Source organism: Myotis davidii, unplaced genomic scaffold (assembly GCF_000327345.1).
Source record: "Myotis davidii unplaced genomic scaffold, ASM32734v1 scaffold399, whole genome shotgun sequence".
Classification (NCBI taxonomy): domain Eukaryota; kingdom Metazoa; phylum Chordata; class Mammalia; order Chiroptera; family Vespertilionidae; genus Myotis; species Myotis davidii.
The window spans coordinates 4,090,025-4,115,259 of record NW_006292094.1 but is presented as its reverse complement, the minus strand read 5'-3'; the positions used below and the strand labels follow the sequence as shown (position 1 = coordinate 4,115,259).

Below are 25,235 nucleotides of genomic sequence, written 5' to 3'. Positions count from 1 at the left end.
CGGGGCCAGGGACCGGCGCGCAGTTTCGGGAACGCGGGGCCCTCGGGTCAGGCAGCCCATGAGGAAGGGTTGGGGGCATCTCCCGCACCAGGAAGCTGCTGTGGGGCCCTGGCGTCTGGGCGCTGCCCGAGCGCCCTCAGCACACCTGGGGGGTTGCGCGCCCGAGGCCCGCCCGTCTCAGGAAGCATCACAACCCAGTTTCAAATTAACTTTATTAACGAGGCTCTGTCTGCACTTTAGCACCTAATAAAGCCCTAGGAGGCACTTAGTGAAGGCAGCTGTTGTCTTGATTTTGGAAAGGAGCGTTTTTTGTGGCGGGGGAGGAAGGGCAGAGCAGTTCTCCCTGCCGGCTTCTCATGTGCCTTCCTGTCCACAGGGATACCTACCCACCACCCCAGGGTCTACAACATCCACAGTCGAAATGTCACCCGGTACCCTGCCAATTCCATCGTTGTCGTTGGCGGCTGCCCAGTCTGCAGGTATGTCACAGGTCTGGGGCTGGCCCCCCCAAGCCTCGGAACACACATAGCCAGAGCCTCATAAAGGCAGGCTCGTTGAGGTGGGTCGGTCTGGATTTGGGACAAGCTGTGATGGGCAAGCATGGGCTCAGTTATCCTGGGTGGAACCTGTTTTCATAGGGCAACTGGGGTGGGCTCTGTTTCTTGGAGAGTTGAGCCCTAAGTGAATGGGATGCAGAAATATTAGTTGGACTGACAGTCTCACATCCCTGGTTCTCCTGAAGGTGGTGGAAGACTTCCTTTTCAGGGAAGGGGCTGTTTGAAGTGTGTGGGCAGGGGAGCCCTGACTCGGATGGTCCATGTGTTGTGGAAGCTGGAGGTCCTAGAAGCCAGGAGAGCTGCAGCTGTGAGCCGGGTAGTGGAAACCCATGGTTCTCCCAGCAGGAGCAATTCTCCGTATCCTTGAACTGGGGCCTCCACAAGTCTTCTAATGACTGTTTGTTTATATGTGGCCCCAGATGCTTTTTTGTGTGGGTCCTCGGGATTCAAATTCAGATCAAGACTGGGTCCCTGCCCTTGGTGGATTCAAGTGCTTGGACAGTTTAGAAAACATGGACTTGGCACGGACCATTTTTCCTGACTGGGAGGAGGAAGTTCAAATTTCTGAGATGGGATTGAGAAACCCTGGTTTACACTTACACTTAATTTCAAAAGTGCATCTAGAAGGCCCAGAGTGGAGTCAAAGGGAAGTTAACGAGTTCAGAGTCACAGGGGGCAGCTAGGGCTCTGGAAGAGGGAGGCATGACAGAAATGGGGGCAAAAGACTGGCCGACCAGAGCCAACCATGTGCCTAAAGAGGAGGCTGTGGGCAGGGGAGAGCCCCTGGAGCTTGCGCCAGGATACCCCATTTGCAAACCCCGAAAGGGTGTCTCTTCTGACACAGCTGGTGAAAGGTAGGCCTTTGGAGAATGTGAAGGGGGAAGGAGAGGAGGGCAGACAAGGGCCTCCTCCTGAGGGCCCCTCTCCCCGTGCGGCGCTCTAGGGGGCGTCAGAGCTGTTGGGGTTTGTGGAGTGTCAGGCTGGCAAATTCAAGGAGGATCAGGAAGGTGCCTGCAGCAGAGGAATCTGGCTGGGATTTCAGTGTCTCCCTGCCATGAATGCCACTTCCTAGGAGTGCCCAGCCTGCCAAAGGAGCTGGGATCAGAACCTGGCCCTGGCAGCTACCCCCTGGGCATATTTCCCCATCTGCAAAGTGGGGATATCTGATGGGATGGACGGTCTGTGAGGCTCTTGTAGGTCCAAGTCCCTGAGTTGAGAGGAGTGGACACCAGCACCAAGGCCCCTGTGGCCAGTGGAGGCTGGGAGCCAAGGCTGACATGTCTCCAGGGCTGGCTGGGCTGCTGCCAGGTGGGGAGCATTTCCCAATACCCACCTTCCCTAGATTGGGAGCTGTGTCATTTCGGAGGCCTGTGGCTTCTGCCCCATGGCCCCCAGTCATTCGGAATCTGGACTCAGTTTGGGCTGTGTTCTCTGCTCTCTCGGGATAGTCTTCTGTGGGGCTGAGGGCAGAGGCGCCTGCATTTGGAGCCAGGCTTCTTCCTTGGGATCACTATCTTCCCGCCTCTGGGTGGTGGGTGGCAGGCAATGAGGAGGAATGAGTGCTCTGAGAACAAGTTTGGGGGATTGAGTTGGGACCAAACACTGACTCCCCCCAAGGCATGGCCTCCTGTGGGCCCTCCCGTCTGTGGGGTGAGAACAGATGCCAGCAGTAAGGGTTCTTCCCTGAACTTGGGTTCCTCACATGAGAGTGTCCCTGCCCTTCCTGCTAGAGAGGGGGAGGCCCCTTAGTCCTCTGCCTTTGCAGTGGTGTGTGGTGTGGGCGTGGCTGGCCAGTGGACTGAGGCTGGGCAAGAGAGCTGGGCAGCACTAAGGAGGGAGAGGCCTGGGCACTTTCTGGGGAAGCGCCACTGTGGTTTGGGGGGTGGGTATAGGGGCCCTGGGGCGGGTCCTCTCCGGGGAGAGGAGAGGTTTCCCCTGGGCGCAGTCCAGTGCAGCCACTGTGTGTCTGGAGTCATGGGGTTGGGAGACAGGCCGCTTCTCAGTGACCGCCCTGCTGCCTCCCTTTCCATCCAGCCCGCCAAGCTCTGTCCCTGTCCCTCCCTGGCAGCTTGGCAGGAATTCGCTGAAGTCACACGGCTGCGATTCCCTCTGAGTGAGGTCTGGTGTAAGAGGTCTGTCACTTGTCATTTTGTCATCGTCCAGCCTTTCCTTAAGCAGCCAGACTCCACCCTCCCTTTTTAGCCGACTACATGAATATTTCTTTTGACTTCAGCACATACTCCTCATTTCACCCCTGCTGTGGCCTCTGAACTAGTCTTCCCGTGGGGATACAGCTGCCCCTCGATGCAGGATGAGGCGGCAGCATGTGGTCTGGGATCTGGGCCTGGCTGAGTTCACCTTGGCTGTGGTGGGGGAGCCTGTTGAGAAGGCCCTGAGCAGCAGGGGTCAAAGCCTGGAATGGGACGCAAGCAGTAGGCACAAGCAGTCGGCGCAGGGCCTGGCTGGCACTGGGCCCCCCACTGACACTGGATAGGTATCATTGGGTATTTAGCTTTGAGGGTGCCCAGAGGGGTAGGAGGAAATCCAGGAACAAGTGGTGTCATGGAAGCCAAGACAGGCTCAAGGAATAGTATCAGTCCAGGATGTGGCATGGGTGGTCAGCATGGGCACTACTGGTGACCCTGGGAGAGTTCTGGGAGGTAGAGGCAGGGCTTAAGTGTGTGACACGGCATGGGGTGACAAGGTGGAGTGCGGGCAGCTCATGAGAGGAGGGGGCCTGTGACAGAACCTTGAGGAGGTGACTGTGCCTGGACATCCTCGGGTTGGGGGTTGGGGATGGTGGATGACTCCCAGGCCCCTATTCTGGCCTACACTTTGTTCAGAGGCCTGGTCATCAGGCTTATGCATAACTGCCCTGGAGTGGCCGGTAGCTCTGTGCCCCTGAGAGGCAGATGTGCCTCCTACTGCTGAGCGTAGAGATGGGACCTGGTCTCTGAAGGGAGCTGACTGGGTGCTTTGGGGCATCTGCCTCCTACCCCCCAGGCTCCAGGCCTTGGATGACCTGGAGGAAGTCCTCCCTGAGGCTGTCCTGTGAGGGCTGGTTGGGGGTTGCTCCCAGGGCTGGATGCTTTCTTGAGCCACCCTGTGCTATGCAGTCAGTGAGGGGGGATGAGGAGGAAGGGCTGCCGGAGTCGGGGCACTAACTGCCCAGGGCACAGAAGTGGGGAGGCCCTGGATGGTGGAGCTGGTTTGGTGCCAGAGCTCCGAGTGGTCCAAGGCCCGAAGGCCACCTCTGCTGCCCTGGAAGTGGCTTGATTAGCACCAGTAGTTGTAGGAACTGTTGGCCATGACTGTGGACAGAGCAGGTGTGCTCCCGGCCTGGGGCAGCCTATACATCCACCTATGTTAGGGAAACAGCTGGTGACCCAGGGCCTTCCTGAAGCCCCCACTCCCTACTTAGGCAGCAGGGCCTCAGGTGCTCTTCAGCTGGATCTTACCCACCTGTCCTGACATGTGCTCTGGGAGGGCCCTGAACAGCCCCGGGGAGGGCTGAGGACTGACCTTTGTAGTACTGAGAATGCAAGAAGTGGTGCCTGCCACACACATTCGGGCCTGCTGGTCGCTGTCCCTTAGACCTGGCCTTGCCTGTGCTCTAGTCCAGCTGGTCAGCACACACAGAAAGGGTGGCACCCATGAGTCTGGGAAACTGAGTGAAACGAAGATAAATGGGTCTCTTTCCTGTGGGAATTCTCAGATCCTTTTCTAAACTAATGCACGTTGTGACTCCAGGTGGGGAAAATGGGCAGTTTGACCAACCCCCCCCCCCCCCCCCCCCGCTTCCTTTTCTGCAGAGCTTATGGGGGGACTAGTGTTTCAGGATGAGTGCATTTGGGAAATACTTCTAGAATGTATTGTGTCCATTGTAGATGTTTTAGGCCCTTCCCTCCTGAGTGGGTAGGAGGGAGGGAGGGGGACATTGAGTGTGACTTTTTCTTTAAGCTGTTGAAAACCAGACTTCCTCTTATTCTGGTATATTTTTTCATAACTCTTAATGGAGCAGGGAGCCTCCTCTGCTGGGCTGGTGGGGGCGGGGAGTGCTGCTGCATGGTCCTCCTGCAGCTGTGATGGGTAGCAGCCATCACATGGGCTCGTGACTTCCTGAGAAGGGGCTGCAGCAGTAGCAGCAGCTCTGGCATTTTGAGGAGGAAGCCCTGTTTTGGCATTTCACTTTGATACTTCTTTACTCTTTTATTAAGCTGAACCTCCCTCCTCCTTCATGCAAAAGGTGGCAAAATAAGGAGCTGAATGTTGTGGGCATAGGGATCCTCAGCAATATTTGCTGACGATGGGGCTAGAAGTGGATAGACAGTGGCTTCAGAAAGACCAAGGAAGCTGGGATGGCCATGCAGCGGCATGGGAGATCGGAATGGGTGCAAAGGTATCAAAGCAGTGGGAGGAGTGTCAGGCCCTCCCCGCCCGCAGTTGCCCTCAGCTCACAGCAAGGTGGTCAGGGCTGCAGGCACCCCGGCCTCCAAGGAGCAGCTGGTCCCTGTTGGCTTTTTCTGGCTCCCAGGTCTGTCTGGTGGGAGTGAAACATTTCTCATTTGGGCTGAGCTGGCTATTGTAGTTCTCATTTTATTTTTTTTATAAATATATTTTATTGATTTTCCACAGAGAGGAAGGGAGAGAGATAGTTAGAAACATCGATGAGAGAGAAACATCAACCAGCTGCCTCCTGCACATCCCCTAGTGGGTTCGTGCCCGAAACCCAGGTACATGCCCTTGACCGGAATCGAACCTGGGACCTTTCAGTCCGCAGGCCGATGCTCTATCCATTGAGCCAAACCGGTTTCGGCGTAGTTCTCATTTTAATTTCAACTGTGTCCAGAACTTTCCAGAAGTAGCCTAAGGACTAAAGGTGGAGCTGAACACACAGCTCTTGCTTCCCACTTTGGGGGCCTTTGAAAAGGACCCTTCAATCTGGGTGGTGAGTCCAGGTCTCTGACCTATACTCACTGGCACCTGATCTCGGTGATGTCCCCAGGTGTCTTCGGTATTATAGATTGTGCACTGAAAGGTAAATGTGACTTTTTTCCCTGAAGCTTTGAGATGAAACTTCTCAAGTGACCTTTCAGACATTGTATGAACATGGCTGATTTCAGTCTTTCACTAAAAATCTGCTGCCTGTCCTCCCGGCAAAAATAGAAAAATCAGACAAAATTTTGAACTCTATCCTTATTTGTGGCATTTCCCTCTAGGGCAGCGGTTCTCAACCTGGGGGTCGAATGACCCTTTCACAGGGGTCACCTGAGACGGTCGGAAAACACAGATATAATTACATATTGTTTTTGTGATTAATCACTATGCTTTAATTATGTTCAATTTGTAACAATGAAATTGAGGGTCACAACATGAACTGTATTAAAGGGTCGCGGCATTTGGAAGGTTGAGAACCACTGCTCTAGGGACTAGAAAACTTTTCAATACTGGGAAAAAGTACTCAAATGATTGGGTTTTCTTGGTCTTGTGTTTTCAGAGATGTAGGAAATTTTATAGAAACTAGCATTTGTTTCTTGTTCTTCTGTAAAAGGAAATATGGCAGATTACATGGCAACTGAACGTTGCCTTTATAATTAAGTGATGATAGCTTTCAAGTAATTTCCCCTTTCTTCACATGGTCTGGGTAGTGGTCGACAGCAGCAGTTTGCCTTCCCTCCGAACATGGCAGACGCGTTGGCGGATCTCCAGGCCGATATGGCTGGTTGCTGAAGGCAGGTGAAGACTGCCTTTGCAGACCCTGTCACTGACACGCCAAAGGTCTGGTGGAACATCGGGCCGAGGGCCCTAACCCGAGCCCCCTTCCTCCCTTCTCTCTCCCCACAGAGTCGGGGTTCTGGAGGACTCCTTCACCTTCCTGGGCATCTTATTGGCCATCGTCTTTTTCCCCTTTGGGTTCATCTGCTGTTTTGCCTTGAGGAAGCGAAGATGTCCCAACTGTGGAGCAAACTTTACCTAAAGGGAACAGCACACCTGGCTTTCCTTCATCCAGCTGTCTTTTTCTAATGTATATGTCGTGTACAGTAGCTTTATTTGATTAAGCTTCAGGACTGTTTTGTAAGGGAGGTGGGATAGATTTGGCATGTGCGAGCTGGGTTCAGGGCACAGTCACGGAGTGTGGACACGCGGCAACACTGCTCCCAGGGTTAACGACAATTCAGAAAAGCACTTTTATTTTTTGCAGTCTTCAATTTGAGAAGGTGAGAAATTGTTTTAAATAAATAAGATTCATACCATTGTTTACCTGGTTCTTATTCAGTGTTTGCTTTTGTTTGGAAAACTTCAAACATGAAATAGAGACTAAAATTACGTACCCACCACCCAGCTTCAACACTGTTCAATCCTGTTATTTTTCTTGATAGGCATTTATAGCTCAAGAAAGTGTTCTTGTTTTCACGTTTTTATTTTATAATGAAACAGAATACCTTGACATTTCCAGAGCATGCCCCTCAGTGCCAAGGACAAGGCAAGCCCTCCCATCCTGTGTGAGGCAGGTGACACTGTCGTTCACTCTGTGAAGGTGGATACGGGCTGGGTGAGTCCAGCAGGCCTGTGAATTGCACCTGGTAACCCCAGGCCTATGTATTGCTGAAACAAAGCCAGAGGACCGCAGAGTGGAGGCTGATGCCCCCACTCCTTCTCACATCTCTAGAAACAATGGGCTTCTGCGGACCCTACTCTTACCTAATTGGTGAGAGGAGAGTGGGCCACTTCACTGACTGGTTTCTTGGCTGGCGCGTCTTCTTTCAGGACAGGTGCTGCTTGACACCTGCACTTCCCCTGACTCAGTCCTGGGGAGCCCTCACGTTCCCGTGTCATTAGCTCCCCACTGGCTGATCAAGGAGGAGGAGGAGGATAGGACTATGAACCTGAAGTGTCACGCACTCACACTGGTTTTACCTGCAGTTGACTTTGGCCAATTTCAAGCTTATAGAAAACGATAATATTTATGGGAAGATCAAAGGAGCTGTATGAGCAACAAGGCCTCCTTCCCTGCCCACACAGTGAATGGCCTGGGTGTGACATTTAACCACGGTTCTCCACTCCTCCAACATAGGGCCTAATCCCTGACAGCCAGCGACGAACTCCCTCCTGGAACAGCCCAGATTCCTAGTGCATGACAGTGGGTCTCGGCTAGAGGGCAGCTCCTCCCAGCCCCCACTCCCAGAGGTCCTCCTGGCTCTGAGCACTGTTTGTGCGTCAGTACCTGATGGGAAAGTGTCAGAGGAAATTAGTGACAGAAGCGCTTTGGTCAACTAGCTTATTAGCAAGAGTCCTCTGGCCAGGCCCACATGCAGCCTGGCCTGGTAGGTTTTCATTGGTGCCTCAGAGCCCAAATCAAGAAGTTCTGGGGCATTCAAGTACTAAGTACCATGGCTGTGATGGGGACAGGCAAAATACCTCAGCACTCTACAGCTGGGCCTAATCACGGGAAGGTTGGGGTTTCTCCATCTTGGGTAGCTCTGCATTTGACTAAACAAAAATTTAAAAATTTTAAGTTAAAAGTTAAAATTTATATAATATTTTCATAATTTATATTGCTTAAGATTCTCCTTTGAGTAAACATTACAGTGCTACGTAAGAGCAGGTACTTTATAAAATACAAATGTGGTCTCCGCTGCATGCAGGTACAGAAAGCCAGTCCTGAAAGCACAGACTATCCCTTATTCTGGCTATTTCAAAAATAATCATAGAATATTTAAAAAATGATACAGTAAGGATTAGAACCAAATTTACTGCTCTTTGAACAAAATAGGAAGAAAATACTTTCAGTGATTGAATTGGTCACTCAACTAATTTATCTTCTTTAAGACAGAAATGTGCAAACCCAACTGTGAAATTGAGAAAATGCATTGATTTGCTAAAGTAGAATACGTTTAAAATCAGGCACCCTCCGGTGAAGCATCATGACAGTACAGGATGCACCACACCTATGACTTTGTACATGTGAGAACAGAAGAAGATCCAGGAGAAGTCTTTGGCCATCTTTTCATCGAATGATTGGTGCTGACCGATCGTTTGTCACTGTTGGTCGGAGTTTCACAGTAGCGAAGGGGTTTTCTCCACTGTGGGGGAAAGAAAAAACGTGCGGAAATACCTTAAGATGGGAATTTTATTTTTTTGGTTAATGCTCACCTGATGATCCCCCCTCCCCCCACCATTGATTTTTAGAGAGAGTGGGAGTGAAATATCGATATGAGACACATTGATTAGTTGCCTCTGCACACCCCCCCGAACAGGCCAGGATTGAGCCTGCAACCCAGGTATGTGCCCTTAACCAGAAATTGAACCCGAGACCCTTCGGTGCATCGGCCGATGCTGTAAACACTCGGCAACACCGGGCAGGGAACATGGTTTTAAATGAACTAAATACAAACGGTTGCTCTGCTCTGTAGAGTTATATGCCAGATGGAAATCCCGGGGAGCGTTTTTCTGATATGAAAAGTTTACTGTGGCAGCTCCCCGGTCCACCTCTTCCAGAACTACCTGAAGTTACAGGAGAGCCCAGCGCTCTGCAGTCCTCTGGAAGGGGGTCGGGTGGGACAGCCACCTAAGACTAGGCCTGGATTACTGTGTTGCCAAGGACAGCAGGTCATCAGGAGACCACTCTTCTGCATCTGGGCAGATGCGTCCCAGGACTGTGATGAGAGCAAGGTGGCTGCATTCTCTTGACCCCACAGGCGTGAGGCTGTTTTCAGGATCGGGCCTCCTGGGCTGTGCACAGGGCAAGGCCCTCTCCAGGACACTACAGGCCACTCGCCAACAGGGAGGGCAGCGTGCCGCTCAAAAGGGCTTTGGGAGTTCACGTACCTGAGGAAAGGAAGTTTGGCAGTCCCGTTTGTGTTATTCTGTGGGAAGATAGAGAAGTTTATGGAAGGCTCATGAAATGAGACATTTTAAATAAGACCTAAAGGTAAAGGCATCTAAAACACAAGGGACTGTTGAAAGCTACGAATGTTTAAAGGTGCCCCGGAGTCTCAATTCATTTGGGACTGTCTAGCTGTGTAAATTCACTTCAAAGAATAACAGGAAGAACAGAACATTTTAAAAGATAGTGAGGGACCTGCACTGTGTTGGGCCATCTCACACTCAGGGAGAATAGGCCTGTGGCTCCTTGCCCACAGCCTGTTTCAGGTGCAAAAGTTGGGAGTGCAGGTGGCTTTTTGGGAGCCCAGTCCTGAATGAAGCCATGGGAAAACTGCATGAAAATGAAATGGGTTTTGGTGCCCACAGACTGGTGCCCAGTGCTCCCCAGAGATCTTGCAGGAAGTTGCACAAAGGGAAGAGAAGGACGTGTAAACACTGTCTTTGTCTTCAGAGCCTGCAGGTCCCAGGGACTTAGGGTCTCCCAGTGGGGCCAGGGGCCTCCTTTCCTTCCTTCCCTAAAGCTTACAGGCTAAGAATCCGCTTTGAACCTGCTCCGCCTGCTCTAGGAAAGCACTGCTCTGAGCACCTGTTACTCAGATGCTGCCCAGGAGAGGGCAGTGTGCCATTGTCTGACAGGGGCTGACAGACCAGACCTGACTAAAAGCTCCCAGGCTCCCCGTGGTCAGGGCACAGGCCTCTGAACACTGACTACAGCTCCTCGCACGTCATGTCCCGCTGCCCGCCAGCTGGGGTTTGAAGGTCATGCCTTGCCCAAGCCCACACCAGGGCTCCTTGGGAGGCCTCTACCGGGTTTTGGACCTACTGACTCTCAAGGCAGAGGTTAGGGACACGGGTTCAGACCTGCGCCTGCTGTCTCTGGGCCTCTGAGGACCCACATCTTAACCTTGAACCTCGGGACCAGCCAGCTCATCCTGATGGTGGCCCCAGCACCAGGAGGCAGAGTCCTGGCTCTCTTCTCACTGAAGCACATCCTAGCAGGGCTTACATGGGTTCTTCCCACAGGGCACGCAGGCCCCAGAGCAAGCACTCCTGGTGCCGTGCTCACATTCTGTGATTTAGAGATAAAAATACACCAGGACGCATGTCGCGCGAGTGCTCCAACACTGCCAAACAGGAAGCCCAGAACGGAGGTACAGGGTCCCACGTGAAAAGGTCCCTGAGGTCAGGAGGAAGGGCAGCCGAGTCCTCTTGGCCTGGGAAGTGCACTTCCTGCTAAACCAGAATCCCCAGGCTTGGCCTCCAGGTGACACACTGGAAACCACAGCCTCCTGCCTTTCCTCAGGGTGGGACTGGGTCATTCTTCCTTGGGTATCACGCCTGAGGGTTCTGCCCTGAACCGGAAATACCCCACCTGGGAGCAGCCCAAGGGTCCTCAAGGCAAACCCTCAAGGCTTGTTCAGAGGGCCTCTGCCCCCGGGAGCTTCGGACGAGTTTAGCGCCTTGTGTCACCTGGTGCCACAACATCAGAGAGGAAGAGAAGTAGCACAGTCCGTCCTGGGAAGAAAGGCGACAACTTGTGCTAAGGAGGAGGGCACGATGACCTAAGACAACAGCTGGAAACCATCGAGCGCCGGGTCATGGTCTGGTTCTGGTGCTGCCTACATCTGCTGCTTTGTGAAAAGTCACTGTGCACTTTTCTTCATGTGGTATTCCTCAATGTCTGCCATAAAAATAGGACCGTTTCAAAGGTTTCCCCTTTAACATCTACCAAGTCTACACTGTCCCAGACCTGCCCCTCTCCCCTTCCCCCTGCACCTCCAGTGGAAAGGCACCTCCAGGCCGGCCATGGCACTGCCCTCACTCCTCCAGTGAGGAGAGCTCACGCTAGATCCCGAGGGTCTGCAGAACCTCCCCACCTCACCTGAGCACAACCCATCCCTCTTACTGGTTGACGCTGGAGCCCCGGAGGGGTGTCTGTCCTGCCTGCTGCCCCACAACGCCCATCTGAGCGTGTCCCTCCACTGGCTCGCTGAGGCCGAGCAGTGGGGTTTGGGGTCTCCTGGCCTCTGCACCCTCCCGCCCCTGTGTCACCAGGCAAATGTGCCTTGTCCTGAGCAACACCGAGGTCTCTGCAGGCCTCTCCTGGTGCCCCTGCCCTGGAACTGAGCGGTCCTGCATGGCGCCTGCAAGCCTAGGTGCTGCCTCCTTGTTCCTGTCCCCTCAGGACATGCATAGTGCAGACACACGGCGTGAGCTCAGACCAGCTCTGTGGACCTAAACCGTTCGAGGTCCCACAGTCAATGGGCAGAACTGCTCCTGTGCAGGGCGTGTCCTCTGAGGCGGTGGTGTGCGTCCTGTCTCATGCTTCCCCTCGGACTTCCAAAGCAAGACTCTGTCCCTCGGGCTGGGCCGGCTCCCCTGGCCTTGTAGGCACAGCCTGTGGCGTGTTCTGTGTCCCTTCTTGGCAACCGGCATGGTGCTGGTCCAGAGTGCACTCGACAAATTACCAAGGCACGAAACCAGATGCCGACAGGTCAGGCATGTCATGAGGGGGTGGAGTGGCTGTCCAGGGGACACAAGGACAGGCAAGGCCTTGTGACTGCACAGCAAGACAACCCCCACCAGCTGACCATGGCCAAGCAGGAATCGGCAGAGTGGGGTACATCCTGATTTCCCAAACCCAAGTCCACCTGGAGTGGGCACCTGCTGACTCACATGGCATCCATCCCACCTAGATTTCTGCTGGAAAGTCCCTAACAGGCCCACCTGCCTTGAAGGTCGGGACCAGTTGGTCCGAGCTTACAAGTGATCTTGGTCAGCTCAGGCCACCAGCACAGCCCGTTTCCCAGATGGAAGGCAGAACTCCGGGCAAGGGATCTGTGGCCCCCCAAGCAGGGTGAGGCAGTGAAAGGCAGGGCTGGTGGTGAGAGACACCCTGAGGGCATCTTTGGAGCCTGCCCTCTCTGTCCTGCTCCCTGGCAACAGCCTCCCTTCATCTCTGAGGCCAGCGGGAGGTGAGCCGTCACCTGCCACACCTGACCCTGTGCTAAATGTTACAGCACATGCCAGTCCTCGGCTGTGGCTGGACTTACTTCCCAGTTCACAACCTCCAACCTAGTTCAACCCCCCTATTCCTAAACTGGGGACCCGGAAGCCTGGCCAGGGGAAAAGGCAACTACCTGGAGTCACAGGCTCTTTCTGAAACCAAGGTGCCCACTTCGTGGAGTGGAAGGTAGCAAACAAGGCGGCTGGCAGGGCCTGCACAGGCCCTTTTGGGTCAGCAAACGTGCGCTTTGAAGCGAAGGCAGGCCTAGTTGTTCAACAGCCTTTTAGAGTCTCGTTATCTGATTATTTAAACGGCTGCCACTACAGTAGGGAACACACACTTGCTTCAGCCCCACAGCCACGCCCTTGCCCCTCAGCTCACAGGGCAGCTGTCTAGGTTCGTGGTGCAGGAACGTCCCACCCACGGTATCGGGTGTGCAGTGGACTTAGCCTACATGTCCTGGTGTTTAAACAAAACTCGACAGTAACTGACAGTAATGACGGCTGCCTCTATAGAAACTACGTAGAGCAATGCTGTGCCTGCTCCCATGGACCCAGCCTTTGGCTGACAGAGAACATACTTTCCCCATCAGCAGCAGTGGGTACGCATCTGGTTTAGGAAAGATAACAACCAGTCCAGTTGGGCGCAAGAAGTTTTCATACAAAAGTCCAGGACCGTGTCCCCGCCGCCCTCAGGGCCCGGGCAGGGGCCAGCCATGGTATGCACTTCCCGAGCACCATGCTCTTAGGTTTTTAACTGGAACACGGTCTGTTCTGTGCGACCTGTGCCTGACTGCCCAGCATAGTGGCCACGAGCCATATATGACCAGATTAAAAGTGAACAAATTTAAAGTAGGAAATCCCATTCCTTAGCTGCACCGCCCATTCTCCGGGGCTCCACTGCCCCGGGCCCTGTGGCTACTCTTCTGGGCAGTGCAGTTCTGGAATATTTGTCTGCTCTGTAAGTCTCCAGTTTAATGTACTGAAGAAGCACTTCGCGTCTTTTCTGCTCGGACACACGAAGATTGGAGCCTGTGCTTCCTGCTGTTGCCAAGAGGCTGTTAAAGCCAGATAGTCCCACCTCTCCGAGGTCACAAGGTCACGGTGGAGCAGAACTGGTTCTCTGCCCGCCCCCAGCTGAGTTCCTGGCACTGCCGCCCCGGGGGGAGGCGGTCTAACTGGCTGAAGGGTATGGCAGACGCAACGTGAGGGTGTGTGTTGGAGACAGAGTTTCGTTTGTACTCTTCTGCAGTTTGCACAGGATCATCGAGTATCACTTCAGAGACGCTAGTGACAGACACATGAGCCAGTCCTTTAACTTCGCTGTGCACCTGTGACACGCCCTCTGCTCGCTTCTGGACCATTGCCCTCTCCATTCCAAGGTCAGACGCACTCGGTCTGACATTAGGAACAGTGACCGTCCTGGAATCACGGCCAGCAGTGCCTCAAGCCCTCCAGCTTTGGCTGACTTTCTCTTTTCTTGTGACTGCTGTTAAATGGAGTTTCCAACACCCCCCAGATCAGAAAAATAATACAGCAGCTTGTCAGCACCTCATCAACAGTACATGGTACTTGTCTCACCAACAGTGTTCTGATGGGAGACAATGGTCAGAACTGCGATTCCCAATCTGCTCTGGGACCTCAGAAAGCCGCTCTCACCTTTCTGGGCCTTAACAAGGCCCCACAATGCCTCCTGGGACGTTAGAAAGTGGCCAATGCCCAGGAGGCACTGAGGGCAGGAGGGGTATGGAGGCGCCATCCACAGGCCAGCACCGGGGCAACATTTGGGTCCCAGGCCAGCAACTCGCCGGGGCCAGGGCAGTGCTAGGATCCACTGTGTATGGACGCTGGGGAGAAACATCTACTCTATCTTAACATACTTACCTATGTCCATCTCACAGGAAATAGAATGAAACGTTAACAGTAGTTATCTGATTATAGATAACTAAAATTTTCTTTTCAATACTTAGTGTATGTTTCCCAAAATTTCTACCCAAACAGAAATTCTCTGGGTTATTTTTATAAGCAGAAAAAGTGTTACTTTCAAAAGTATTTTAAATACGGTATAATGATTAAACATTTTAATTTTTACAAACTTGGAATTGTCTCTTCAGCCACAACCTGCAGCTGTGACTGCCAGGCAGGTGTAAAAAATATTCAAACATAGGTTTGCTGACTTAGGGTAGCAGGGGATGGATAAAGGTTAACGCAGGAGTTCATCCTTAACTGTCTCAAGAGTGGCATCATCCATCAGTTTATCTGTAGTAGACTTTTTTTACACAGAACTGCACCATAAAGCCATTTCTTTCTATGTTTAACAGTTTGACAAATCATAAACTATATAAATACCCCCATGAAAGATAACTTTCAATCTGTTTAGCAAATGTGGGAAGAGGGTCTCTAAAATTGCAGGTACTTTAAAAAACCACAGAGAGCTTTGTTTTTCCTGAATACAGTCATGCTTGCAGGGCCCTGATTATTTTTAATTATTCAGAACCTTGGTCCAAAACCATTTTTTTCTAGTAGTTAAATGAGTACCTTAATTTCAGATAAGAACGTTTTTCCTTTATAATGTTAGCATGTCAAAGATCTGGAGCTCAAAATTACATGTTATTTTTTTTAAAAGCCTCCAAAATATGTAAACATGAGTAAATCAGACCTGCTCCCAGTTCCAACAAAACTGGTTTCTCTGTGTAGGCTACACGAGTTAGTCACTAGGCCCGTCAGTTCTCACCCGTCAATCCCCCTCCCATCTGCATGGAACCTCCTCTCCCCATGACCGCCTGCCTCCGGCCCCCCTCCGGCTCCAGCATACCCTCGGGTGGAGGGAGGACAGCGGCAGCCCACGCTCCCGGCTCAGCGCTCCACTCCTGGCCTGTCTGTCCTACCGCTTCTTGGACCACCGCGCCAGACAGCACCCAGCCACCCAAGTTCCCAGAATGCACGCCTGCAGGCCTCGTGTTTGGTCAGAGCTCTTCCTTTGAATGTGGCTCAACCGCCTGCCTCCCAGATGCTGCCTTCGATGCTTCCCAGGAGCGGAGTCCTGCCACCTCCTGTCACCTCTTCACCCTGCACCTCTATACACACAATAAACACCTGTTCACTGGCCTCACTCCTATTCATCTCCCCAGAGCCCAGCCCAGGGCCTGGACCACCCTAAGCCATGAGTGATGCCCAGTGGATGAGCTCCAGGGCAAAGGTCCCCGCACGTGACCCAGAGCCCTCCAGGGCGCCTCCCTTCACAAACTGCCTTGATGTTTAGAAAGAAGTCTGGTTGGGCACAGTAGTCGGATGCTGCAGTAATTTTTGTTGCCCAAGTTGTAAATGTGACCTCACTGTCGGTATCGACTATACTGGCTTGCGTGATAAACTCGCTTTTTGTGGAAGGTTTCCGTAATCATTAAGAGTCCAACAACATTCATTGTTCTAACAGCTGTAAAGTCAGTGACAACTGAGGTTGCCTTTGGAACTCACACAAGCAGGACTTTTTCATGAGATATCTGGGGCTTTTAAATGCTCTTTTTAAATGAAACCAAAGACTGCAGGCTGTGAAATGAAAGACTGAAAAGGCCTCTAGCCTGCAAGACAGAGTCGGCCTGCCCGAGGGATCAGGGAGTGCTGGCCTCACAGCACCAGGTCGGGCAGTGCTTCCTCTTCGATTCACGGGAAAGTGCAAAGGACCGCTGCCAGTTCTTCCTCAAATGTGGGGTGGACCTCACTGCCACGCCATCAGGGCTTTGGTGGGAGACTTCAGGTTACTGATGGTGTGGAGATGGCGTGTGGAAGGGAGAGGCGGTTTTGGGAGACAGAAGGCTGGGAGCAGGCAGGGAGTGTGAACTGAAGACCCCTGCACGGGTCCAGGTGGGAAGGGCAGAGGCTTCCACGGGGAACTGACCCAGAGGAGGCTTGGTGAGCGCACAGCACCAGGTCGCCTCCGAGCAGCCCCACCCGGCCCTCAGGAGGAAGCTGTGAGCCTCCAGCTCTGCAGCTCAAGGAGGGCAGGGACCTCAGGGTGGGCACTGTTCGCAGGCCTCAGCTTCCTGGGCAGTCTCAGCCCTTCCAAGGCAGCATTCCTTATGGACAGTCTGTTCGGATGAGCCAACAAAAAGGTTTAAAAATAAAGTTAGGCCTCATTTGAAGTCCAAATGCTAAATAATGTCATCATTGACTCTATTGGTATTTAAAAATGCGATCTTTCAATTTATCTAATTCAGTGTAGTAAGAACTACATCAATGCTTTCTTCATCCACCTTTATCCACATGGTAAAAATGCTGAGAAGTAAAACATGTTATCATTTTCTAAAATTGGCAACTGTCTGCATTCGCTAAAATGCCAGTGTTTTTATTTGTAATTCCAGCAATGATTTTGGGGCAAGATTCTTTCACCTTAAAAGGCATCATACGAGCCCTAACCGGTTTGGCTCAGTAGATAGAGCATTGGCCTGCGGACTGAAAGGTCCCAGGTTTGATTCCGGTCAAGGGCATGTACCTTGGTTGCAGGCACATCCCCAGTAGGGGGTGTGCAGAAGGCAGCTGATCGATGTTTCTAACTGTCTATCCCTCTTCCTTCCTCTCTGTAAGAAAAAAAAAAAATCAATAAAATATATTTTTTAAAAAAGGCATCATACGACCTTAATAAAGTAATGGAGCAGGTGATCATCAACGGCTGCTAATGGCACAAGAAGAGGGACAATCGGACACATGTGCCAATGAAATGGTCTAGCAAAACAAAACAGGCTAACAAAACAACAGCAGGCTCTGATCAAGGCTGGAAATATAGGAGGAAGGGGAATGTGGACAAGGACACCATGAGCTGCAGTTGGGAAAACCCAGGTTGGGACAGACACCTGCAGGACTACAACTTGCTTGTACCCATAAGTTACAGGAACAACAGACGGAGATTTGTAGATAGACAAACACTTGTCATGAGACTCAGCGACCAACCATAATGTATGGAGCTGACCCAGATTCAGATTCAAACAAATATATTGTGAAATTTTTCCCGAGACAATCAGAAACTGGAAGTGACTGGTTGATGATACTCGGGAATTACTGTCAGTTTTTAAAGATATGACCATTGGTACTGTGGTCATATTTTTTTAAAAAGGACTTTTAAGATACTTATAGGTGAAATGATAGGGGGTTTGGCATTAGCTTCAAATTGATCTGGGAGTGAGTGGGGGAGAGCTGAATACAAGATAGGTAGACGGAGTGGCTACTGGAATTAGATTACTAGGTCACTGGGTTATTCTTTTCACTTTCATGTTGCTTGAATTTTCCTATAAGGAAGTTGAAAATCAAACACAACCGGAAGGCGCTAGAGACCCACAGGTCACACTGGACCAACCTGGACCCTGAGTTTGGGACGTGCAGCTGTAAAAGTTTTTTTCTCTAAGCAAAAGGAACTTTTATATTTTTAGGAATGCCTTAAGGTCATTTCCAAATAGTTTGAATATTGTTTTAAAACATACTAGGGCCTTTAATAAAATAGCATTTGATATCTTTGCCCTTTTAAGCAATAGCTCCCTCCATGCCGACAGAATGGAATAGCTCCATTTTCAACAGCCATGTGTCCTCCTTTTGAACAGTTTTTGGAGTTAGCTATTTGGGGTAATTTGGAATGAAAAAGCTGCAAACAATATACAGTGCAGTGAGCTTATCAAAGAAGGGAAGCTAGAAAAGATGTAGTTGAATGAGCTTTCAAAGCCTTGCATTTCCTGGACCAGAACAGGGCACTGCAGCCTGGGAAAAGGCAGGCATGTTCCAGACATCTGAAGGCTCACACAAAACATGGCCATTTTTAGGAGGGATCCCAGTTCAGAAAGCCCACTTATGCACCATTCCCAGGTGAACAAGACCACCAGTAGTGGTGGTGATGGGGACTGAGCTGAGATCCCCTCTCCCCTGTCCCCCAGCCATGAGAAGCAGGGGGATGGCTTCTATACACATCACAGAAAGGACCACACACTGGCTGGAAGAGAACTAAAAAGCACCCACTGTGTGGATTACCAGCAGCACCTTGGGGGTGTTTCTGGGAGGAAGCCTGGGTGCCAGGCCACCTGCAACCTTGGGCACGCCTTCCCCGGGCTCCTTCCGCTTCTCTGGGCTTTAGCAGAGCAGCTGCATGGTGCTGGACAAACAGCCACACTGACTGCTTTCAAGTTAAATCTTGACCCCAAATTGTCACTGAGCCTATGGCATTGGCCCTGCATGCCTACTGCTCTTCTAAAGCATGTTCCTGTTCTTGCTCTTCAGAACAGATTTTCTTTTTCCAAACTTGCCCACTCCAACCCGCGATGATGGTACTTCACTGAGCGCACGCGGGCGCTCCCAGCTGCCCGCCTAGCTGCACCTTCCCAAGCCACCTCCCGTTCTCCATCCCTCCTCCTCCTTCCCCTCCTCCTCCTCTGCTATATAATCTACGCGGAAAAAAGTGAGGGGAACAAGAAACCCTGGAATCATCGCCTTCCTTCTCTGCTGCTCGAAGATGCCGAGGATGTGGCCTCCTCAGGGTTTTAAACTTTCTACTCCTGCCTGGGCAGCTCCTCCTCTTGACCTCTGTATGGTGGGCTCCTTGCAATTCAGGTGTCGGCTTAGATGTCACCCCCTCAGAAGCCCTCTGCTGTTGGTATTCACGTGCCACCCAGATCCCCCCTTCAGGCTGCAGGGATGCTGCTGGCACATGGTCCTCTGTTCATGACCTCCAGAGCCCACCCCGGCCTGTCACTCAGAAGACACCGTTGCCAAAGGAATAACAGCTGTCTGCTGACTTTCTACAAGTGGCTCCGCATTAAAGACAAGGCACATACGATTTCTCACAACATTCCTGAGGACGCAGGGACTAGGCTGCCACTTTTACCTTTGAACCTTCCTTCAGAAAACAATGTGAAAATGGAAGAAAATGCAGAAAACAGTAATTAAGAGACTCAGGGACTGCAGCCATGACCAAAAGCAAGGAGAGACTAAAACCTGAGATAGTCTGGCAAACTAGGGACTTTGTATATAAATGGTCACTTACAGGTACATAAAAATGAAGGGACTGGAGTTAGCAGGTGGAAAGGCTATGCGACAGAGAAGGGGACCAAGAGGAGCGAGGAGAAGGTCCTGCCCCCACACCCCAGAGACTCGCAACACACCCCAGAGACTGTCCCCCACACCTCAGATACCGTCCCCCACACCTCAAAGACTGTCCCCCACACCTCAGAGACTCGCCCCCACACCTCAGATACCATCCCCCATGCCTCAAAGACTGTGCCCCACACCCCAGAGACTGCCACTTAGGATTTGGGTACACAGGACATTATACACAGCTCTACTCACGAGAGACGTGGTTTCTGGTCCGGACGCCGGGGCTTTAAAGGTGGATGTGGGCTTGGGAACATCTGCTTTCTTGTCTGCAGCTGCTCGCGTGGACAAGCACTCCAGGTAATCGGGAGGGGGGATGGGGACGGCAGCACAGCTCTTCTCCGACAAGTCCACGGTGCTCATGCTCCTCACGGGCGCTGGGCTAATGGCCCGAGTTAGGGAACAAGATAGAGAAGGTCCTGCCACCAGATCCCAGCACTCAAAATAGCCACAATCAGAACGACAACAGAATCATCATAAAGAAGGACTGGGTAGGAGGAGGTCTCACACACACACACACACACACAATATCGTAGATATTATCGGGATTGGAGTGCAGATTTAGGGGTTACTGGGATAGAGGTGCCAAAGGAAGCCCATCGGTGTAATAGGAACCATGGTAGTAGACACAGCACAGGAAGGAGAGAAGGAAAAAGGACTAAGGACAGACAGATCCCCAAGGAACACCTATGTTTAAACAGGGGGCGGGGGAGTGGCCTGTGAGGAAAGGGAGGATGCTGGTGAGGTGCCAGGACAATCGAGGGCCAGGTCCGGAAACCCAGCAGGGAGCGTTACAGAGGTGTCCCCCAGTGTTGCAGGCTGCTCAGGAAGGCCAAGAGGGAAAGGTGACCCTAGTTTGTTTGGCTCAGTGGATAGGCATCCGCCCTCAGACTGAAGGGTCCTGGGTTTGATTCCAGCTAAGGGCGCATACCTCAGTTGCAGGCCCTTGATCTCTGGTTCCTGGTCAGGGCTTGTGTGGGAGGCAACCAATTGATGTTTCTCTTTGTCTCTCCCCCTCCCTTTCACTCTCTACAAATCAATGGAAAAATACCCTTGGATGAGGATTAACAAAAAAAAGGAGGGAGAAGAGGGATGCACCCAGTGTGGGTGGGACGTTGGGAGTGGCCCTAGAGGGCTGAGGGGTGGGCCTGGGCTGGGAAACTTCACGGCAGATAGTCAGTAAAGCCCGTGGACACAGAAACCACTAGGAAAGCGTGTGAGCAGCAGTCTCCTGCTCAGTCCCCACAAATCAGACAGAATTCTGATCTGCCTGGAAACAGCAGGTTGAGTTCCCTGTCACTGGGCCCTGTGGGCACAGCCGGTCCTACCTGGGCGCGGGCACACTCACTGCCTCCTGCGCGCTCTCTTCCAGCAGCCTCGTGTACGAGGACGGGAACCAGCCCCTCCTGCGCGGGCAGAGGAGAGAAAGGCCTGGCTGTGGGCGGGCCGTGGACACGTGAACAATAAACACACTGAGGACCTCTCCCCCCATCACGCCATGTGTGCTTCACATACAGTGTTCCTTTTATGTGGATTCCCTTTATGCCCCCTGCCCCTTCCTGGTTTTGTTTAATAGATGCGTAATCTACAAAGAAAACCATTTATGTGCTAAGTCTCAAAGTACATCTGATATGCAGATTATCCTTGAGAAATCCAAAGTCACGTGTTTTGTTCTCAAAAAACCAGAGAATACTTAAAACCTATTTCAGAGGTGACGCATAGGATCTAAGCTCTATTCTTGTGTCAAACTGATCTATCCATGCACACATGCAGAAAACAGGCTGGGACAGAACAGCTCCAGTTCACTATACCAGCGGTCGCCAACCGAGGACCACTGGTGGTCTGAGGTCCAAAAGGTTGGCGACCGCTGAACTAAACCACAACTACAGCTAAACTAGGACCATAACGCTGGCTAAAACGCTAGTATGTCCACAAGGACCATGTGCCGCTCACAGGAGAGACGGCAGTTCTCTGCCGCGCTGGGCTCTGGCTCCTGAGTGGACCACCCACCCGAGACTTACGCTTTGGAGGTGTCGTGCTCTCCGTAGAGCCAGCCGTCTCTCTCCTCAGCAACGAGCAGCGTGATGACGTCTCCCTGCGCAAAGCCAAGCTGGTTGGTGCCAGCCGTGTGCGGGAAGATGGTTTTCACTTTCTGCCTTTTCATCATGTTCAGTCCCGTTGCAACAGACACCGATCGCTGTAAACTGGGATCCTCCGAAGAAGCTGAAGACAACACAGTGGTGATGGCTTTTCCAGGAACAACAATCGGGCCACTTCCAGCACAAAGCCAGGCGTGTTCTACTGCCACAGCCTTACCGGTGCGGGAGGGACAAGGACTACAAGGGACTGCAAGGAGGCCCCTTCTGCAGACGGAGGGGATAAAGCAGGGCCTGCCGGGCTTCCCCGCACTCCTGCCTCAATCGGGGTGGCTCTCAGAGGCAGGCAAGCTGTCCACCACCAAACGATGCTTCCCTTCCCTGCTCTCAATACGAACCACAGGCCGAGGGAGGCCTCAACTCTAGCCCAACTGCCCATGACCTGGGCCAAAGACTGGAAATGCTGCCGTGAAGACAAGCACCTTAACTGAGCCCTTCGCAGCCTCTGAGGTTGGCCCGGGCAGAGCCAGGAACCAGCTGCGGGCGGCCTGGCTCCACAGCCCAAACCACACTCCGTGGAGCAGCACGCTGTGCACTTTGTGTCTCAATTCAAATACCGCCTGTTATTTACACTCAAAACCAAAATTGGAAAGGAGATTTTCTTCTTTTTAGGTATTTTTTCCAGTCAGATTTTGCTAGCCCACTATTTAAAACAATGTAAGATCTCTCTCTGCTTTCCTCCTTAATCTTATTAATTACTCTGTAAACTTTGCTAACTTCTTACCACGCGCTCTCTGATTACGTCAGCAGTGCTGAATGCATTAGCAATGTTATTTCCTTTTACCAAAAAGAATCAAAGAATCATTTGAATGACTGGGATGCACACAGCATTATGTATTTTAACTGTACATGGTATATAACTTGCAGTCCTTCCTTCAAAGGCAAATGCTTGCAGGCCGTTATCTCCCCAGCTGCCATTCGGAAAATCTCATCTCTTCCCCAACAGCTGCAGTACGCTAACCCGGGGTCTCTCTAGCACACGGCTCAGCGGCCACGGCTTTCACCCTGGGAGTCACCCAGAGACAGGGGCCTGGGCGCCAGGCTACTGTAGGCAGAGCCGAGTCTAACCAAAGCCTCCCGAAACGTCCGCAAACAACTGGTCCCAATTTCCTGCAATTCAGTCAACAGCGCTAAGGACTTTCAGCAGCAGAACCACATGCCCAGGAGGCCTGGGCGCTGCCTGATGATGAGAATCTCTGGTTACAGCTCAAGCTGAGCCTGTCGGTGAGATCAACAACCACAATTCTGTTACGTGAACCTTTAGAGTTTTACTGAAAAAACATTATTACAATTACCACTGAACACAGGACACAGTGGGGGCTCTCTGTACATCATATCCTATTTCAAAAACAACCTTTCAATAGCATATTGGCTCCTGTAAACAGCAATCGGTATACAGAATTAGGATGTGTCAGAAAAGGTGTCATGTATAACATGTCCCCTGGTTTTTCCATAAACCCAGACCTGTGTTTGTTCTGAGGTGTAAGCTCCTCCATGTTGGACATGTGCCATATACATGCTTAGTCACCGCTACCTCAAGATGCATTTATCCAAAATATTGATTTTAAAGTTTTAGACAGGAATTTTACAGAAAAATGCCTTACCCGAATTCTGTGCAGCAGTCGCTGGGTTATTAAACATATCAATCAAAGGGCTGGTGACCACTCTGCCTGAAGGAGCCGGGGGCACCTTGGGTGGATACTTAGAAAGGGTGTCGTAGTCTTTCCCAGCCTGTGAAAAAGTCTTCATTAGTTTACTATTAGTCTAACATAGCAACAGAAGTACAGTTTTCCAGGCTGCTCCATATTACATGCTCTAAGTCCCACAGTTCCCCAAGTTCCCTTAGTTGAAGGGCAATACCCCATCTTGAATTATTTAAATAATATATTTTTTCCATTTTTTGTCTTTAAAAAAATAAAACAAAAAAACAAAACCATTATCTTTAAAAACAAAACAAAACAAAGCAGGCACTCCCCACACTCTCGCCCCCTGGTGACCACTAATCTGCTTTCCTTCTGTGGATTTCAGGCTCCCTCGTCCGTGCTACTCGGTCAGAGGAGTCTACATCTGAAATAATTTTCCACAGAACTTTGAGTGCTTTGCTCCATTGATTTCTTTTTTAAAAAAATGTTTTTATTGATTTTTTTGAAAAAGAGGAATGAAGAGAGAAACATTGAGAGAGAAACATCATGGACTAGCTGTCTCCTGCACACTCCCTACTGGGAATCAAGCCCAAAACCCAGGCATGTGTCCTGATCGGGAATCGAACCAGCTATCTCTTGGCTCATGAGTCTCTACCCCTGAGCAACACCGGCTGGCCGTTCCACTAATTTCTAACATCTTGTTTTGTTAACAAGAAATCTGGTCTGCATAGGTTTCTCTTTACTTTGTAAATAATCTGTTTTTTCTCTCCCTAGAGGTTTTCTGAATTTTCTCTTTATCCCTAACATTCTGCAATCTTATCGAGGTTTTGGTCATTTCTGCGTGTCTCAGATCGGCCTGGCTGCCACGTGAGAGACCAGGCGGGCAGGAGGCTGCTGCGGTCTCTCTGAGGGGCTGCAGTCAGAGCAGCGTAGGGCTGAGGGGTTGGACTGGGACATGCTCTGACGATGGAAACGTTAGGGTTGGCCTATGGACTGACAGTGGTATAAGCGAACAAGAGAGAGGAGTTGCCGCATCGTGTCTGAGCTGCTGGAAGGACGACACTGCCGTTCACTGGTTCTGGACCAGTTGAATGTGAGATCCCCATTAGACATCGGTGGTGATGCTGGGCAGGCAGTGGAGTGTACCTCCCTTGTCTCAGGTGGCCTAACACGTTTCTCCTCTTTCCCATTAAAAAAAAAGTCCTTGTTCTGTGTTTGCACTGTGTTTTGGAAGTGTTTCGGTTTAATTTTCCAAGCAGTTCCATTCTTCTAAATGAGCCCATCAGTTGTTATTGTGTTTTGAGGGCAGAGAGAGAAATGGGAAAAAAATTATTTTAGAAAGATTTCAAAGGGATGAGAGAATAGCACCATAAATCTCCATGCACCTAACACCTACCTTCAGTAGTTATCACTTCCTGCACAGAAAGGTGGATTGTTTGGTCCTGGCCAGTGTGGGTCAGTGGGCTGGGCATTGTCCCTTGCACTAAGGTCACCGGTTCGATTCCTGGTCAGGGCATATGCCTGGGTTTTGGGCTCAATCCCCATTAGGGGGAGTGCAGAAGGCAACTGACAATGGATCCCTCTCCCTTCCTCTCTCTAAAATCAATAAAAACATATCTTTTAAAAAAGCAAACACGCAATTGAGATCTTGGAGGTAGCGGGTTCCTACCATGCTCCTTCTCTCGACCACTGGCGAAGGCTGAGGCGTCCAGGACGTGGGGGTGGAGCTAGGGGTCTTTATTTCTTCTATCATGTTGATGATTTCCTCTGGCACTTTGGTGGCATCACCGCAGGTTTTCTGCCACCTGGGCAGTTTGGAATTCAGTAATTCTGCCGACTGTAAATCCAAAGGACACAATATG

General features: G+C 51.3%; 2 protein-coding genes across 2 annotated transcripts in view; one reads left to right on the top strand and one right to left on the bottom strand.

Annotated features, from left to right (window-relative positions):
* The window catches only part of BRI3 (brain protein I3), a 14,036-nt gene extending 7,220 nt beyond the window's left edge, over nucleotides 1-6,816 (top strand). Inside the window, exons 3-4 of the mRNA XM_015565143.1 lie at nucleotides 259-479; nucleotides 6,402-6,816. Of these exons, the coding sequence (XP_015420629.1) occupies nucleotides 259-479; nucleotides 6,402-6,534 (354 nt within the window). The 3' untranslated portion in view covers nucleotides 6,535-6,816. The remainder of the gene's footprint in view (nucleotides 1-258; nucleotides 480-6,401) is intronic.
* A 143-nt stretch (nucleotides 6,817-6,959) lies between these two features.
* The window catches only part of BAIAP2L1 (BAI1 associated protein 2 like 1), a 51,254-nt gene continuing 32,978 nt past the window's right edge, over nucleotides 6,960-25,235 (bottom strand). The window contains exons 7-13 of the mRNA XM_015565108.1: nucleotides 25,043-25,210; nucleotides 23,335-23,461; nucleotides 21,596-21,797; nucleotides 20,903-20,980; nucleotides 19,770-19,956; nucleotides 9,387-9,424; nucleotides 6,960-8,641 (exon numbers count right to left, since the gene is read on the bottom strand). Of these exons, the coding sequence (XP_015420594.1) occupies nucleotides 8,566-8,641; nucleotides 9,387-9,424; nucleotides 19,770-19,956; nucleotides 20,903-20,980; nucleotides 21,596-21,797; nucleotides 23,335-23,461; nucleotides 25,043-25,210 (876 nt within the window). The 3' untranslated portion in view covers nucleotides 6,960-8,565. The remainder of the gene's footprint in view (nucleotides 8,642-9,386; nucleotides 9,425-19,769; nucleotides 19,957-20,902; nucleotides 20,981-21,595; nucleotides 21,798-23,334; nucleotides 23,462-25,042; nucleotides 25,211-25,235) is intronic.